This window comes from Epinephelus moara, chromosome 10 (assembly GCF_006386435.1).
Source record: "Epinephelus moara isolate mb chromosome 10, YSFRI_EMoa_1.0, whole genome shotgun sequence".
In the NCBI taxonomy this organism is placed as follows: domain Eukaryota; kingdom Metazoa; phylum Chordata; class Actinopteri; order Perciformes; family Serranidae; genus Epinephelus; species Epinephelus moara.
This window is the reverse complement of record NC_065515.1, coordinates 25,717,751-25,734,908: the sequence shown is the minus strand read 5'-3', so window position 1 is coordinate 25,734,908 and position 17,158 is coordinate 25,717,751. Positions and strand designations below refer to the sequence as shown.

Below are 17,158 nucleotides of genomic sequence, written 5' to 3'. Positions count from 1 at the left end.
TCAGTGCCACTCTTTGCTAACCTTGCACTGGCATGGACATGGCTTTAAGTCAACTGCCCTGCAGGTTTGGGACATATTCTGTTACATGGTACACTGACATGTCTTCAGAGATCTGCAACGACATTTGTCTACACACACCTGCTTGAGATCTTGGTGTGAGGAGTGTGGTCTCTTGCAGCATCCAGCTTCCGATGCTATACAGGACAGAGCGAAGGCAAAATTAGGTTGAAACATGCTATGAAAACTTTTGAATACAGACAGGTTATGTGTGAAACTTTTAAAACATTAATTTACACAGAAATGATAAAGCAGTGTGGTAGGTACAGGTGATCTGTAAACTGACTACATTATCAATACGCCTGGTATAAGGACCATTTATTAACTTAAATGATTTGTCCATGTGCAGAGTTCTTCTCACACTGTTAAAAAAATAAAGTGTCAATGAAATGAATTGAATCTTCATTGTACTTTAATAGTATTCAACACAATATACCGTAAAATTTCAATTAAAAGCCTAGTCCCTTGTACTAGCCTGGTGTGACTACACATTCTGACAAATAAAGGCCTGTCTCAATTAGAGGCCTGGTGTGGTTGCCAAGCAGTTCATTTTTATAGAAGTTATTTGGATGTGTAAAACCAGGTTTTTGGCAACCCAATTAGATGGGGTTATCTTAAGTTAAATAGCTGTATAGATCGCACATGCAAATATGGATGTTTAAACTTTTTTCAGTATAGCCATGCTTCATATCATTAGTTAGGTTAGCTCCTCCACAAATTTATTAGTTAGGTCCTCCACAGTTCAATCATTCACTTCAATTCTACTGAAACCATGAACACCAAAGAATATTTCATTCAGATTTATGAGCATGGTAAACAAAAGGGATAGAAAAAAAAGTGGTGACTCCCTGCCCCTGAAGCTGTCATAAAGTCAGAATATCAATTAGGCTACCTGTTTAGTTTTCTTATATTTCTTTGGTCCAAAAGGGTCCACAGATCAAAAGAATCAAAAGGGTTTTTCATAATAAAGTAATCCATGAGTATTGTTGTAATTGCTCTCTCTCTGATGCGCTGTCAAAGCTAGATCAAATGGATGATACATAATTAATGTAGTATTCAAAGCCTAATATGTAAACAATATTCAAACTGGTTCAAATAAACAATTTGATTGTATTTTCCTCTCTTGCTGAGTAACACTTTTGTATAAAAGGAATTAAAGGCCTGTCCCATATAGACACCTGCCCCAAATATAAGCCTGCTGAGTTAAGTGATTTATACAAATAATAGCCTTGCAGCAGTATTTGAAATATCATCAGAATAGTAACATTAGAGACACTCCCTGCACTTCCCACTTCAGCAACATCTATAAGAGCAAAATAGGCCTATGGGAATGTTGCAACCACAGGGTTAAAAAAAAAAAAAGAATAAGACCACAACAAACTCTAATGAGCAAAAAGCACTTATCAGTCCATATTAGAGTAAAGCAACGTTATTGAAGTCAGACACAAACTATATAGCAAACACTGTAACGCTGTCAGTGGTGATTATACAGTGTATACATGAATACACAGTGCTTTAAGTCTTTGACAGGTGAGCTTCTGTTGCTGCTTTGCAGAGTGTCTGACAATTTACACGACCTTACATCATATACAATTTATCTAATCAACACAGCAATACAAGATATACAATTTATACAACAATTCAACATTAAAAAAAACATACATTGAGCAATACTCACGTCATTTTAAGGCTGTTTTAGCAAAAGTTTGTCGCAAATTAATGAATCTGGCGCCTTTGCTACACTCAAACAGTTCGAGTAAAACATAGCATGTCCTATATATAGTTCTCGATGTCCCCTTATTGCAAAACGACTCGAAGGACGTAAAAACCAGTCTGAATCATAAATTAATTCCCTATTTATATTCTCAATACTGCGTTTGTGCTTATTACCTCAAGGAGTACAATACGGCATTACGTTAGTTTTAGCCGGAACGGGAGAAGTTGATGTGTGTTCCTTCCGTGTCGCTTTTGCTGAACACCGATGAGTTTTTGTTTACCTAGCAACAGAGAGCAAGATAGCAACGGTGTTTGGCGAATGTCACTGCTAACGCGAATTTGATCCAATAAAATGGACACTTCATGTTTTTAGGGTGTAGTGAAAAAGTAAAAATAAACGCATTTAGCTTGAATTAGCCGCCATATTTGGCTGTCGTCTTGTTGTTGCTAAATTAGCTTGCTAACGGTGACCAAAGATGTCTTTTCAAGAGTCACCTCGTCCTTCTGATGAAGAGGAGGCTTTCTACATACAGTGCAGAGCCGCGTACCTCGCAGTGTTTAGATCTAGTTTGACAAATATCGCTTCCAAACAGCAGCTATGTCGTGGTAAGCTAACCCTAAGATTATTAATTAGAAAGATATAGATTAATAGCTTGCTCGTTAGTCAGCTGTTAGCATGCCACGTTTACGTCTGCCAATAAAAGAAAACTTCATGTAATTTCTATAACTTATGACGTTAGCTCAGGTCAGTAGAGATAATGATTTAACCTCGGAATAAATCTCGGCAAAGTGTATGGTGACTCCTTGGACACTAACGGCAGCAGTCATGAGGCTGTTATTGTGATATGGGGCTTTTTTTGCTCTGTAGATTTACAATGTAAAACTCAAAAAATCTAAGAGCCCTCAGGCTCATCCAGAACCACTTTACAAAAGGTATCAGCTGATAAAATCTAACATTGATGCTCTAATTTCCAGTTAAGACCTTGTCTGTGTTCCTAAATATTGACTCAGATGACCAAAATGTATGTTGAAGAGAGCAATGTCATTCTTTTAGGGTGAATTTCTGCTGACCTCCTGGTGGGTCAGTCATTATAAACCTATGCTGTGCACCTAAACATAGATAAAACCCACAGAGCATTTAGAGGGTATCCCAAAAATATGACAACATGATGCTCAGCATATCTAGAGCATTTCTATTTGACGCTATTAAAACATAGCGTCTTAGGTTTAATCATCTTACTCACTGTACATATCTTATAGCTGCAATAAAGAGTTGTGATACTGTCTGAAATAGTGTACAACAAGATGTTTTTCCCAGCCCCTAAAGCTACTTTAGTTGAAACAAAAGGGAGAGAAATTGTTGTTGATGCATTAACTTTTGTAGTAATTAGTGGCACAGATGCAACATTGGTTGATTTACACATCAATTCAGGAAATCTAGAAGCACAGAAAAACAAACAGTCCTTGTGCCACAGTGGGTTGTCATCAGCCTTTACTACTTGTAGATTCAATGCTCTTTCCCATGTGTTCCATTCAGCTCTGCAGCAGGCTGGCAGAAATCCAACCTATGCAACTCTCAATAAATACTGGACCCCGAGGACGTCCAAACTGAACTTTGATGACTTCTGTGAAATTCTCAAGAATGAGAAGAAAACTGAGGAGACAGAGCTAATGAGAGCCTTTAAAAGGATGGATGTGAACAGTGATGGCTATATCTCACACAGTGAACTGGAGAAGGCCCTTACCACTGTGAGTAGCCTAACCCTTCTGGTTACAACTGTTAATCTGTGTCCATTGAGTGATGCTGTTTTTTACTGTGAATAGTTAAGTAAGTAGAAGATGAACTGATCTCCAAAAGGCATGAAGTTAAAGATGGAGCATTAGTGTATTATTTTTTTTTGTACAATTTTAGAGAGAAAAATAGAAAAGGAGCACCATGCAAAAGTTTGGGCACCCAAAGACATTTGAGCTCTCAGGCAACTTTTACCAGGGTCTCAGACCTTCCTTAGTTTGTTAGGGCTATGGCTTGTTCACAAGGAAAGGCCAGGTGATGCAAATTTCAAAGCTTTATAAATATTCTGACACTTGAAATCTTGTCCAAACAATCAGCAGTCATGGGCTCCTCTAAACAGCTGCCTAGCACTCTGAAAACTAAAAAAAAAATGATGCCCACAAAGCAGGAGAAGGCTATAAGAAGATAGCAAAGTGTCAGGTAGCTCAGGTAGGAAGTTCAGGTAGCTGTTTCCTCAGTGCATGTAATTATGAAATGGCAGTTAACAGGAACTGTGGAGGTCAGGTTGAGGTCTGGAAGACCAAGAAAACTTTCTGCAAGAGCTGCTCGTACCCCTGTTTGACTGCAAAAGACCTGCAGAAAGATTTCACAGACTCTGCAGTGGTGGTGTACCGTTCTACTGTGCTGTGACACCTGTACAAATATGACCTTCATGGAAGAGTCATCAGAAGCAAAACCTTTCCTGTGTCTTCACCACAAAATGTAGCTGTCAGAAGTTTGCAATGGAACATCTAAACAAGCCAGATGCTTTTGGAAACAAGTCCTGTGGACTGATGAAGTTAAAGTAGAAATTTTTGACACAATGAGCAAAGGTATGTTTGGAGAAAAATAAAAAGAACACACTCGTCCAACTGTTAAACACAGCGGTGAGTCAATCATGCTTTGGGCTTGTGTTGCAGCCAGTGGCACAGAGAACATTTCACAGGTAGAGGGAAGAATGGATTCAGTTCAATTCCAGCAAATTCTGGAAGCAAACATCACACCATCTGTAAAAAAGAAGAGAGGATTGCTTCTCCAACAGGTCAGTGATCCTAAACACATCTAGAAATCCACAATGTTCTACCTCAAGAGCCGCAAGCTGAAGGTTTTGCCATGGCCCTCACAGTCCCCCGACCTAAACATCATTAAAAACCTGTGGATAGACCTCAAAAATAGCAGTACATGCAAGACGGCCCAAGAATCTCACAGAACTAGAAGCCTTTTGCAGGAAGAATGGGGTTACAAAAAGCGTTTAGAAGCTGTGATACTTGCCAGAGGGGACGCTAATAAGCACTGACCATGCAGGGTGCCCAAACTTTTGCCTCAGGCCCTTTTCCTTTTTTGTTATTTTGAAACTGCTAGATTGAAATAAAACTTTCCCAAACTTTTGCATGCCACTGTAGACAGCCTGAACATGAACTGATTAAAATCTAAGATCAACTCTTGTTCAATTAAAGTAGAAATGTTTCTGTTCTGGTGTTTGTACTACTAAAGAAAATATGTTGAATCTTCCAGAGAGGAGAGAAAATGACCACTGAGGAGGTGAATGCTATTTTCGCATTAGCTGACATCAACAAAGACGGCAAGCTGGATTATGCAGAAGTAAGTTTGTGTATCAGTTATGAAGTATTTCATCTGACCGATTAGCTTCAAATAATCAGTGCACCAGCACAGCCTCAGAACAAAGGCTACTATCCCAAGCAGTCAGGAGAAAAACTTTTGGAAACAGTAACAGGTCTTCCACCCTTATTGTTATTACTTGCTACAAAGCTATTGTTTGCTAATAGACATTGTTTTTGATCCAGTTCAAATGCACCACAGTAAAGGATAAAAATCATTCATTCAAAACTTTTTTCATTAAAGTTGATTTGAATTCACATAAAATACAGAAGAATCAGAGATGCAGAGTGGCACAGACGCATCTCTGAACCTCTCCCTTGCCTCAGATCATGTATCATGCCCTCACTGCTTGTTCCTTGTTGCTGTCAGTTCTGCAGATTGCTCGTGTCTACAGTAGAGCAGTGTCAGATGGCTGCTTTGGAGAGGCTCGAGGCTAACGCCAAACTGAAGAGACAGAACTTTGGCAGTCAGTCATACAGCCCTCCTAAGAGCTCAGTGTCATCAGCATCATCAGCAACAGCAGCAGCAGCACAAGCAGCAGTGACTCTCCCCCAGCCTCCTGAAACACCCCGGGCAGAATCAGACATGACACTCAAGAAAGGTACAACTTGTGACTTTCTCAGAAAATTCTAAAATAAAAGTGACTGCTGCTGAATAGTCCTGATATCAAAATATGAGAAGAAATGTAGGAGAGACTTTATTTTTGCGTAGCAATGCTAATATCTTATGGTGTATGAGTCCAGAACATAATAGTGATACGCAGTCCAGTGTAGCAGCCAATGGGGACTGCACATCAAGTACACTTCAGATTCCAATTTATAGTTGCACACCCGTACACACTGCTTGCCCCAATACGCCTCACCGATTAGTTTTGATGAATAAATAATAGCTCTGTTATTGATCGATTTTTCACTCCCCCCGTGACAAATCACCTCATTAAGACAGTCCATACATCATAATAGCCACACAATTAGGGCAGCTTGTTTGGAGGGAGGAGATTGTAAAGCGTTGTGATTTGGGTAATCATTTCTGCCATTAAGAGATTGACAAAAGCTCCATCTATGCCGATGAAGAATGCCGCCTTTCAACTGTGGCTTTGGAGTTAAAGCTCTTGCCAAAAAAATATGTTTTCATAGCTTAAACAAACGGTGACGCGCATCAAGTCCAGCTTTACCCTTCTGCAATTGTAGATAATGAAGCAACAGAGTTTTTCTCTCCAAAAGACAGCACCTTCATTCAGTTGAAGGTGGGTGTAAAAAATCCACTTTTTACACTTTAAATTTTGTAGGAAAGAAAAGAACAGAGATCCTGTTCTGATGAGCGAGCCAGGGACAGGCCCACAGTGGGAAGATAGATGGGGTTGATTTAAGTGGTCAGTCCATGTTCATGTTATTGATTCGGAGGATTTCACCACTTCTCACTGGGGAGATGATGAGGGATTAGGCGGTGGGTCGAGAGGAGGGCCCAGTCGACCACCACTGCAAAAACAAATGAGCTCCCACATAGTTGTCGGGATTATCACATTATTGTGCCTCTCCCACGTATTGATTTATACCCGTTACATTCTAACGAGGCTCTAACACGAGACACGACGTGATCGCACATGTTGAATGGGTTATTCTTGGAGCTCAAAAACAGTTTTGACTGCTCATTTGCTCCTACATTTGTCAGTACAAACCAGCACTACACTGAGAAATATGTTCTAACTGAATGGGAGATGGCTGATTTTGGATAATTGTTTTGTGAATAATTGATGTAGTACAGAGTAATTATCAGGTATCACCGCATCAGGTGTTACGTGTCTAACAAGTTTTGGCAAACAGTCAGACCAATTGATGAGCTGTCTCTGATAATTGGTCTATTTAGTTCAATTCTTGCAGTTTTCCAGCAGCAGGAAGCCACTACTGCTGGCTTTAAACTCACATTCAGTGTAAACTCACACTGAAGCTTTTGTTAGGCCAAGTTTCAATGCATCTTTGTCCACATTCACACAACAGCTACACTTTGGCCCTCTAGATTAAAAATACTGCCATCAATACAAAATAGATCCATCACAAATTCCACGACAGTGGGTCTATTTATTTCTCTGCTGCGGTAATTTGCTTGTAAGCCTCTCACATTGCTCCGCATCTTGATTTCCCGGGCTTGGAAACAATCAGACCCCTAATTAGTGAATTGATATTTTCTGGCTTCAATTAGAGTTCAAGGGAGGAAAAAAGTTGTGGGAGATAATGGATTTGAGAGGGTGCTGTTATGCCATTTGTGATTTAAAAGGCCTCCATAATTAATTAAAAGGGAGTTGAACTTGAGACCACACTTTCTTGGAACCCAAATGTAAAGTAGCCATCTTCGCTTGAACTTGGGAACGGACTTCTGAGAAGACAGATTACAGTGTCAATTATGTTGTGCACCTCATCTTTCTTTTGAAAGTGTGTTTACTGTTTGGAGAGAGGAGGGCTGTACTTAATCTGTCAGTCAGTCAGTTGAGCGTTCTGTTCTGCTCTGTTCTGTTGCAGCAACTCGATTTATTTATCATAACTTTGGATGTATTTTTTAGCATATGTATTGTTTTGTTTACCTATGTGACTTTTTATGTTTGTGTCTCAGACAGCAGATCATCCTCCCGGCCTTCCTCCGCTCGCAGCAGACGGTCGTCCCTGTCGAACTCAATCACTATGACATCCAGCAGCATTAAAGCCAGCAAAATACCAGAGCCGTCAGGATTACAGGTAACCACCCCCATATAGTCAGAATGTATGTAGCGCTGCAGCTAATGATTAGCTTCATTATCGATTAGTCTGTCAATCTTTCAGATTTTTCTGTTTTTATGGATTGTCAAAAACATAGTGAAAAATGCCCATAAGTTTTTCAATCAACACTGCAAACCCAAATGTGGGCGGGGCTGGAGCCTATCCCGGCTGACATTGGGCGCGAGGCGTGGGGTACACCCTGGACAGATCACTAGACTATCGCAGGACTAACACATAGAGACAGACAACCATTCACACTCACATTCACACCTACGGACAATTAAGAGTCACCAATTAACCTAACCTGCATGTCTTTGGACTGTGGGAGGAAGCCGGAGTACCCAGTGAAAACCCACGCTGACACAGGGAGAACATGCATGCTCTGCACTCTTACTGTGAAGAGACAATGCTAACCACTGCACCACCGTGCCACCTATAATAATGATTAATTGCTAATAAAAAATAGTTGGAGATAAATTTTGTGTCAATCAACTAATCAAATAATTACAGATAGTTTCCTAAGAATATCCAAACAGGTGTATCAATATGGACCTTATTTATATTTCTGAGCTCATGTTTTTCACTTACCCATGAAACACAAAGTTTGGACACCACTTTCTCGTACTAAACAAAGTTAAAACATCAGCACAGTTGTAAACTCATAGCTCACTTTTTAGTCCCAGTTTAGTTCCTTTCCACTAATGTTTATATATTATCTTTGATGTCAGTAAATTGAATTTAATACAGTAATTTACAGGAACATTTCATCCATTACATGATTTGCAACATATGCTTATTATCCTCTATAAGCGACATGCTATGTAATGAATCTGAAAGATGAATTGTGTGTACCATCACTGACCAAACCTGGATATCTTAGTGTGTGTGTGCTCCAGTGAGACTCCATGATAACAAGGTCCTTGCAGCCCCGCTGCTCTCCCAGTGTCACTGTTACCCACTGTGTTTTTGATGGGCGAGTTAGCCCAGGGTGGATAGATATACACTGTATTGATCCCACGCTCTTTGTTTTCACTCTTTTTGGCTTAACCTCGGCTGGTTTGCTTTACAGCAAGAAAAATAAATAAATAAATAAAAATAACAGCCCCCTGCTCCATCTCTCAGGCCCGAGCACTGTGTTGAGATTGGAAAGGGCCAGACATCATCGAGGTAAAAGAATGTGTGTCCAGAGATTACCTCTGAGGGAAGTTCTGCTCGCTATATTGGCTGCTATATTGCCACAGGCTGATAATTGGGAGGTGGCGGGTGGAGGGCAGGCTGTGTTTTCGTAGCGGTGTGATGCGTGTATGTGTGTGTGCCTTGTGTGATGCAAATTTATCCTCAAAATACAAACACAACCAGTGAGCAATATTCTTTATTCTCAGGATTTGTTTTTACAAATGGGTTAGAATGATGAGAATTATAAGATGAGGTAAAGGTCATGGTTGAAATGTGTGTGTTTGTTTGTGTGTGTGTGATTGTGTTTGTGGCTGGTTCAGCGTCCCGCGACCCTCTGCGTCGCAGTAAATCAAACCTGTGGCCGGAGCTGGTGACAGCGCCTGTATTAGTCTGCAGGCTGACCCTCTCTCTATGGGGGCATTAATTCTGATGTCTTTAAGCAGTTGATGGGTGCCCATGGCAATTTCCCTCATTTAATATTGTCTGGACAAACCACTGAAGTGTTATGGTTTGATCTTTTATGCCTCTCACAGCCCAAGATAAATACTTTGAGAAAATGGCTTTTCTCTAAAGGAGTGACATGCTCCGTCTTTATGGTACTTTCTTTGTTTAACTTGGTGATTTATTTGTCCACTAAAAGGATATATGGCCTATTCCAGACTCGCCGGGCCCTCGGTGTCCTCTTACTGTGTGTCCACACCAACTGTGTTTTCATTTAATGTGTCTCCAATGAGCGGAAGGAAAACTTCCTTGTTTTGATGTTCCTGTTCAATTTCAAATTATTACCTCATTTCAGTTGTGCTGCCAGACAAAGGAACAACAGGATTTCAAAATGAGAGAAATATTAGGATTCATAAATATTGCCAAAGTAGCCTCTTGATAGTTTTGAATGACCGCTGGCCCAAGATTGAAAAGGCTGTATTTATCAAAGTTAAATGGACTCCAATTTGCCATATCAGGTCCTGGAGGGAGATTTACTTCAGCCCTCAGCAGAAACACAGCGTGACACTCCTGCCCTCCTCTGGATCAGCGGGAGTATAGCAAGTGTTTACATGCTGCCGAGCTGACATAAACTATAAAGTAATGAATATGCCCCCTGAAGGTTGGAGTGGTAATTATCACGACGGCGGTTTCTGTTAATGAAGTGAGCAACCTCACTGTTATGATTGACTGCTCAATTCACTTTTTTGTGCCAAAATATACTTCCCCTGTCACAAGATCAATCCCCCTTTTAATAAGAACTGCAAATTAGTTTTGGTTTCTGTTGAATGAATAAATGCATTTTGTTGTCAAGCTGCAAAACAGTTTGTGGGGATTATGTCAGGATCTACTCGGAGACCACACATAAAATATATTAGTCTGCATATGATGTGATATGCCGTATGTATGATACTTTAGAAGGGCATAAAATGGCAAACAGCAGGGTCTGATAAAGATTATTGTCCTGCATTAATTGCCACACTATATCAGTTTGTATGAATATGTCCATTTTTCCAGGAGTGGCTTCACAGTTACACGAGGGGCTGTTTCTTCTTGGAGGACGATGGGAGCATCGGCTCTCTGCAGTACCAGCTCCACATCCCCCAGACAACTAACGTCTACCTCACCATCCAACCACTCAGCCTCAGCCACGGACCAGGTACCAGCACTATTTTATATAACACATAAAAATCATAATGGGTAGCGAAGAAATTACCCCACTGGACATAGGGTTATATGTTTGCTTGTTCCCCTGATTAGAGAGGTGGGAAATTAGGGTCAAGGACAGGACAACACCTCTGGAGCTGGTAGGAATTCTGGATTTGGACCTCAGTCCCTCAGCATTCATTACTTGCCCATATTTGAGTTTATTGCTGGGCCACTTCCTCCACCATTACTTCACTACTATTTTTAGTGGTATACAATGTTGTTGCAGTTTTAAAGATGGTTTTGTGACATTGTAACATTAAGTATCGCCCCAGTAATTTATTAGATAATGAATCATAAAGAAAAAAGACCAATTACATTTTTGGAAATGTGCTAGATAGCGTTCCAGCTCATTTATGACAAACAACAAGAAGAGGGTGCAGTTCAGTTTCTGTTAATTTAGAGAATGCAAAAGCACATAATAAATCGATGTAGGTGGTGAAAAGTCACACCTGTATACCAATCAGCCCAAACATTAAAACCACTGGCTGGTAAAGTGAATAACATTGATTATTTTGTTACAGTGCAATGTTCTTCTGAGGAACCTTGGCTCCTGCCATTCATGCAGATGCCACTTGACACGCTACACCCACCCAAACGACATTGCACACCAAGTACACCCCCCTATTGGGAACTGCACTCCCTGATGGCAGTGCTCCCCCCCAGCAGGACAATGCACCATGTCACACCACAAAAACTGCTCAGGAATGGCCTAGGGGACGTAACTAGGAGCTCAAGGTGTCAGCCTGGCCTCCAAATTCCCCAAATCCCAATTCGATCAAACATCCATTGAGCATGCCGGTACCTTACCTCGCAACCCACAGGACTCAAAGGATCTGTCAACAACACCTTGGTGCCAGACAACACAGGACACCCCCAGAGGTCCTGTCACGATGCCTCACTTGACTCTGACCTATCGAGGCCTGGTCAAAGGACCTCTGGGGTACCGGTTTGTCCCACAGATGCTTGATCAGATTGGGATCTGGGGAATATCAAAGCTAGGCCGATACCTTGAGCACTTTGTCCCGTTCCTTGGACCATATCCTGAGCAGTTTTTGTGGTGTGGCATGACGCTCTGCCTTGCTGGGGGGCTATTCCCATCAGGGGTAGTGTTGCAATGAGTGGGGGCACTTGGTCTATGACAATGTTTAGGTGGGTGGAGTGCGTAAATCCACATCCACATGAATGCCAGGACCAAAGGTTTCCCAGCAATGTTCTGCTGGGAAACCTTTGGTCCTGGCAATGAAATGATTGATGTTGTTCATTTCACCTTCCAGTGGTTTTAATGTTTTGGCTGATCGGTGTATGTATGTGCAAAGATAAAGCTTGTAAAGAGTCTTTGGTCTCTTGAAAGCTTTGTATATCCAATCAGAAAAGACTGCATATACAGTATTAAGGTTACATTTGATTCTTTGTTTGTACTATACATTATATCAAAGATTTGTATATGGTAATTTTGTATTCAATATCTGGTTTTGTTTTTGTTAGTTTTGGGATTTTTTGTGCACAAAACAGACGACGATTTGTCGATGACAACCTGTTATCTTGTGTTATTTTTCAGACAAGCCGTCTTCATGGATGACAGTGGACACGGCTCTTTTTGTCATGTCAGCTGGTGAAACCAAAGAGGACTCAACTTTTGTGTGTTTCACTGAGTCGAAAGACAAAGAAGTATGTTTGTTTGTGTCGACAGATGTACATGTGCTCTAACATTTGGAGTTATTTAATTTACATGTTTAATCATTTCCTACTTTCCAGGATACGTTTCGTCTTTTCATCTTACTTTGCTGCTCCTTTGTTTCCCACAGAAGTATGTTTGGAAAGGAGAATTGCATGCTGGGACTTACTACCTGCTGCCCTTCACCAGTGGCTGCAAACTAAAGAAAAGGAGCAAAAAGAGCCTTTCTAATAAACCAGTAGAGCTCGTCTACAGGACTGACACTGGAGAGCTAGACCTCACCAGGGAGCTCAGGTGTGTGTGTGCCTATGTGTGCATTTGCTTCATCCCACCATCAGTACTATAAAAACACACTGCATAGCAAAGGTTTATTTATGAAATTACACCAGCTTTGGCTAATGTCCAACAATTTAGATTTAGGTTTCCAGTGTGACAAAAGACACAGTTTAGTTTGTGATTTGCAGCCCTCAAGTCTCGACTGCTTTGCTAGCTCTGCTGTCCCCACAGCAGCTGAATGGATAAATTAATGGGTAGATACATGTGTGGAAAGATAGACAGGTGTATGAATCGAGGCTGCCTGGGTCCTGTGTGACACCCCCCTGTGTTGCTCCCTTTGTGCCACAGGGAGGTGCTGTCTGACATCTTTGAGGTGATAGACCTGGATGGGAATGGGTTGCTCAGTTTGGAGGAGTACAACTTCTTTGAGCTGAGGACCAGTGGGGAGAAATGTGACAAGGATGCCTGGGCTGTCTGCAAAGGTAATCATCCTCATTATGACGCTGATACACAGGATGGCCAGTGTTAAATACGGTTCCTCTCAGGCTCTCATTACTTTTTTGTTGGGCGTGCAGAGAACTTTGATATGAGGAAGAACCAGCTGACCCGACAGGGCTTCATGGAGCTGAACCTGATGGAGGCCACGGAGAAAGATGGAGACCCCGCGGACCTGTGGGTCACCCTGGAAGCCATGGGCTACAACCGAATGTTGGAGCTGGTAGAGGTTAGTTTCATATCTGCCCTCACTTAAAACAATCACATGCAATCACACAGATTTCAATCAGTTTTAATGACATGACGTGGTCCTAATATGCTGTAATTTAGTGCCTACATTTGACACTTGATAAGAAAATACATTTCAACCTTCATTAAGCCATTCGACACAACTTGCTACTGAAATGACTCTCATTTGCAGTTATATTATACAAACATACAGAGAGAAACATGCTCAGGCTTTCAGTATCTCACTTGAATCATACTAACCAACTGAATTCACTCCTCTACCTCCCACTCTGTCAGGCTTGTCCATTCCAGATAGACGTACACTGTGAAGGCACTCAGCCATCTGTCCAGCCACTCAGCATGGACTCAGGGCCCAAGCTTCTGAACCAGGCCGTCCAGAAGTCCATCACAGCCAGGACAGGGGCCAAAGCACTGAGGGGACAAGACAACGTCTTTGTCTACACCTACAGAGGAGAACACAGGATCTCCTCCCTCATAGCCAACAAGGTAGACAACAAAACTTTGTGTAGTCTGTGCAGGTGGAGCGTAATTCTGAAATTAAGATATGAGTGAGTGTTCCTGGTTTAGTGTGATGTCAAATTGCCATGCACCTTAATGACCACTAGAGGGATTATAGCCCAATTTTAATTGACTGACTGAGTGAAGAGTCCAGGTGAATAAGCCGTTTTTCAAATGTGTGCTTTTCATAGATGACGTGAAAATGTGGTTTATACAGTGTATGGTTGCGGTAATTGATATGCAGCCGTCGTATTGATTCTCATAGCAACAGGAGCTTCTCACTGAGAATGACCTGTGATACAAAGGAACTACTGAAGAAGGGAAATAGTTACATTTGTATGCAGTTGACTTAGTCTTAATGAGACTGTTGATTGTCATTTGTTTTGTTTTATATTTGCCCATTGCCTTACAATCCAACACCAATGACTCACAAGTGGGATGAATCACTATGATGTAAACAATCAGAGCAGCTGTTAGGCACATGGAGATGTTTTTTTTTCTGAGATTAGCGTAAGGTTATCTGTTCAGCTAATATTGATAAAGCACTTAAATCCCCTTTTTATGCTTAAAAGAAAACAGACTCTGTGATTACTATTCTGTGGTTTTAAGTTAAGAAAGCTGATCACTGAAGTGACAAATGTCTTTTGTGTTGCAGACTAACCAGAAAGTGACTGTCCATGTCAACAACGAGCAGAGCAGAAACTGCTGCAGCAGCAGAGGCATGAGTGTGTTTGCTGTCGAGGTGCCAGGCAGGACTAAGATGGTACGAAGTCTTCCTCAGAATCCTGTCTTGGTTTTCATGACAAGAGGAAAATCATAAACCATTACTTTGAAAATGTTCAATTCTACTGCATTAAAATGTACAATTGAATTGTTCATTCTCAATAAGAACATACTTTTATTATAACTGATGTGATGCTACAATGTAATGAAATTACTACATGGTATTTTGGATACTAATAAGAAGATGTGTGTGCTGTCTTCTAGGTGTGCCAACACGTCCTGCCCATTAATGAGAGACAGGATTGGACCTACAACTGTGTGGAGACCATACTACCCTGCACGTAAAGCTGCACCCCCATCACTCACCTGTGCTACTGATACAGAGAAGTGATGGGCAAAGATTATTCATACACCAGTGCTTTCATAAAGGATATATGACAAAGAGAAACTGTTAAATATCCACTGACAATGTGACAACTGTTGTTACTGGTCGGATTAATAGATGTTATGTGTAATTGTACTGTAAATAACAAGGTCCAAAAGGAACACTGCAGAATCATTTTAACTTTTAGAAGCCCACCATTCAACGCTTGCCTGTAAGTTTTATAAAGCCTCATATGTCAGGCAGCAACACCAGAAGCTGAGACCCTCTGGCTGCTTGTGGCCAGCAGCTTGAGAACAGTGTCTCAGAAACTCAGTGACTGGATGCATCAGAGGTGTTAGCCATTGATGCCAATGAGAAGTGGTCACCGTAGTCATAAAGTACAACTAATAATAGTTGTTACTGCTTTTGTCGTGCCTTTGTATGTGGGACAGAAATTTCTTTAACCATAATTAACATTTTAAATATATACAATGTTTAGATCAAGGGTTAAATTGCCAACATGACTCTTTTTTATATATTTCATCCTCTAAATGAAGGCTGTTGTCACGGTGAATTGACAGTAGATGTAATAATTTTGAAGAAAGTCTACTCTTGTGTCTGCTACTTTATGTAACATCAATATACATTTTATCACAGTAATTGAGAATATTGTAGAATAGAGTATTATTTCAGTGAGGTTATACATTACGATCGTGGTTCTCCATCAACATGCTACAATCGCAATGATGTGAAAGATGAGTTTCGCAGTTTTAACCAGTTTTCCATGTCCCAATATGCAGTTATTTAATTTTGAAGGCCAAACCAAACTTGCTAAAATTTTATATTGTTGTGTTTTCATGTTTTACTTTGAAAAATATTGCATCGCTTCCCTTATGTAAATGTAAATATTACTATTAAAATATTACCATCATAGACTTTGATATATCTTTGGTTTGAATGCAACCCTTCATTATGCCCACATTAACATCTTGTTTCAACATGAAATACATAAAATAAAGACAGATGCCATTTCCGTGTGACGTTAGGTCCCTGTGATCAGGCAGGTTTACAGTGTTTGGATTGCCTTCCCTGCACCACAGTGGATCTTGGAAAAGCTAGATTTCTTTCAGCTCATCTTAAACACAGCAAAATGTTTGATGGTTTCATTTGCTGTAATGAAGGCTGAAAATCAACATTACTTAGCCACTGATGTGACATATCATATCAATAGTTTTGAAGGTATTCCATGTGTGTGACATTTGAGGAAGAGCCCAAAGCTGGTCTCAACATGTAGTTACTTCACATTAAAATATGACTTTGTAAAGGCTGCTGAAACAATGGTTATATGTAACCTGGGAATTTAATGAAACATTATTTTTTTTAAACCAAATGTAGCCTGGTTTTAACTACAATCACTGCTTGCTGAATATTCTTCTTACACTTAGTTCTTGTACACAAAATCTGTTTCAGCCTGAATATTAATGTGCAGCAATTGGTCACCACTCTCCATACTCATAATACAGTATGGGGAGCTGTGGGGATTTGGAGTTGGCAATGAAATGCATTCCTTTGCATTGCGCTCGGGTCTAAACTTTATTTGCCCTTGGCCTTTACAGTTGACAGCAGTCTTGACCTTCTATTTATATCTCTCAGGCCATTATTTGCCCTTTGACTTTCTCTGCTGAAACAGTAGAGCCAGCTAACTAAATGCCACACGGCATGTGAGATGTATTTAATGTCCTCAGCCTCAGTCTGCTCTTCCTCTCCCAACACAGAAGTTAAGTAACACTTGACTGCTCATGGCAGTCGGAAATCAAGGGTTGTGAAGCAATTTGAATATCTAACGTTTAATTTTCAAGCTGTTATTTTGTTCAAGATGTGTGTTTAATTAATTCTATAAACTGATAGCCCTGGGAGTAAGTTGACCCTGCTCTTGGTACATACTTTGCATTTGTTCTGCTCTTAAGGCTATTGAGAGATATCATTTTATACATATACATACCACATCCACAGATACATGTCTTGTTGGAACATCCTCCGCAGACATACACACCCCACACTTTTTATGAATGCATGTCTGACGTTAAACTTTGCTCTGC

The 17,158-nt window shown here is 40.6% G+C and overlaps 1 protein-coding gene across 1 annotated transcript; it reads left to right on the top strand.

Moving 5' to 3' along the window:
- Positions 1-2,033: 2,033 nt before the first annotated feature.
- Positions 2,034-15,992, top strand: efcab7 (EF-hand calcium binding domain 7). The gene is made up of 13 exons (XM_050054887.1): positions 2,034-2,379; positions 3,311-3,522; positions 5,060-5,146; positions 5,534-5,765; positions 7,772-7,893; positions 10,588-10,729; positions 12,338-12,447; positions 12,585-12,748; positions 13,079-13,212; positions 13,306-13,454; positions 13,751-13,960; positions 14,628-14,735; positions 14,960-15,992. Exons 1-13 carry the CDS (start codon positions 2,250-2,252, stop codon positions 15,038-15,040), a joined length of 1,881 nt encoding a protein of 626 aa, XP_049910844.1. The 5' UTR covers positions 2,034-2,249; the 3' UTR covers positions 15,041-15,992.
- The last annotated feature ends 1,166 nt before the right edge of the window (positions 15,993-17,158 follow it).

Bases quoted from the DNA above. Each gene is read 5' to 3' on its own strand.
- efcab7 (XM_050054887.1), top strand. From the start codon at position 2,250: ATGTCTTTTCAAGAGTCACCTCGTCCTTCTGATGAAGAGGAGGCTTTC. The intron at 5,766-7,771 runs GTACAACTTGTG...TTTGTGTCTCAG, and splicing joins AGACATGACACTCAAGAAAG to ACAGCAGATCATCCTCCCGG. The intron at 13,455-13,750 runs GTTAGTTTCATA...CCACTCTGTCAG, and splicing joins GAATGTTGGAGCTGGTAGAG to GCTTGTCCATTCCAGATAGA.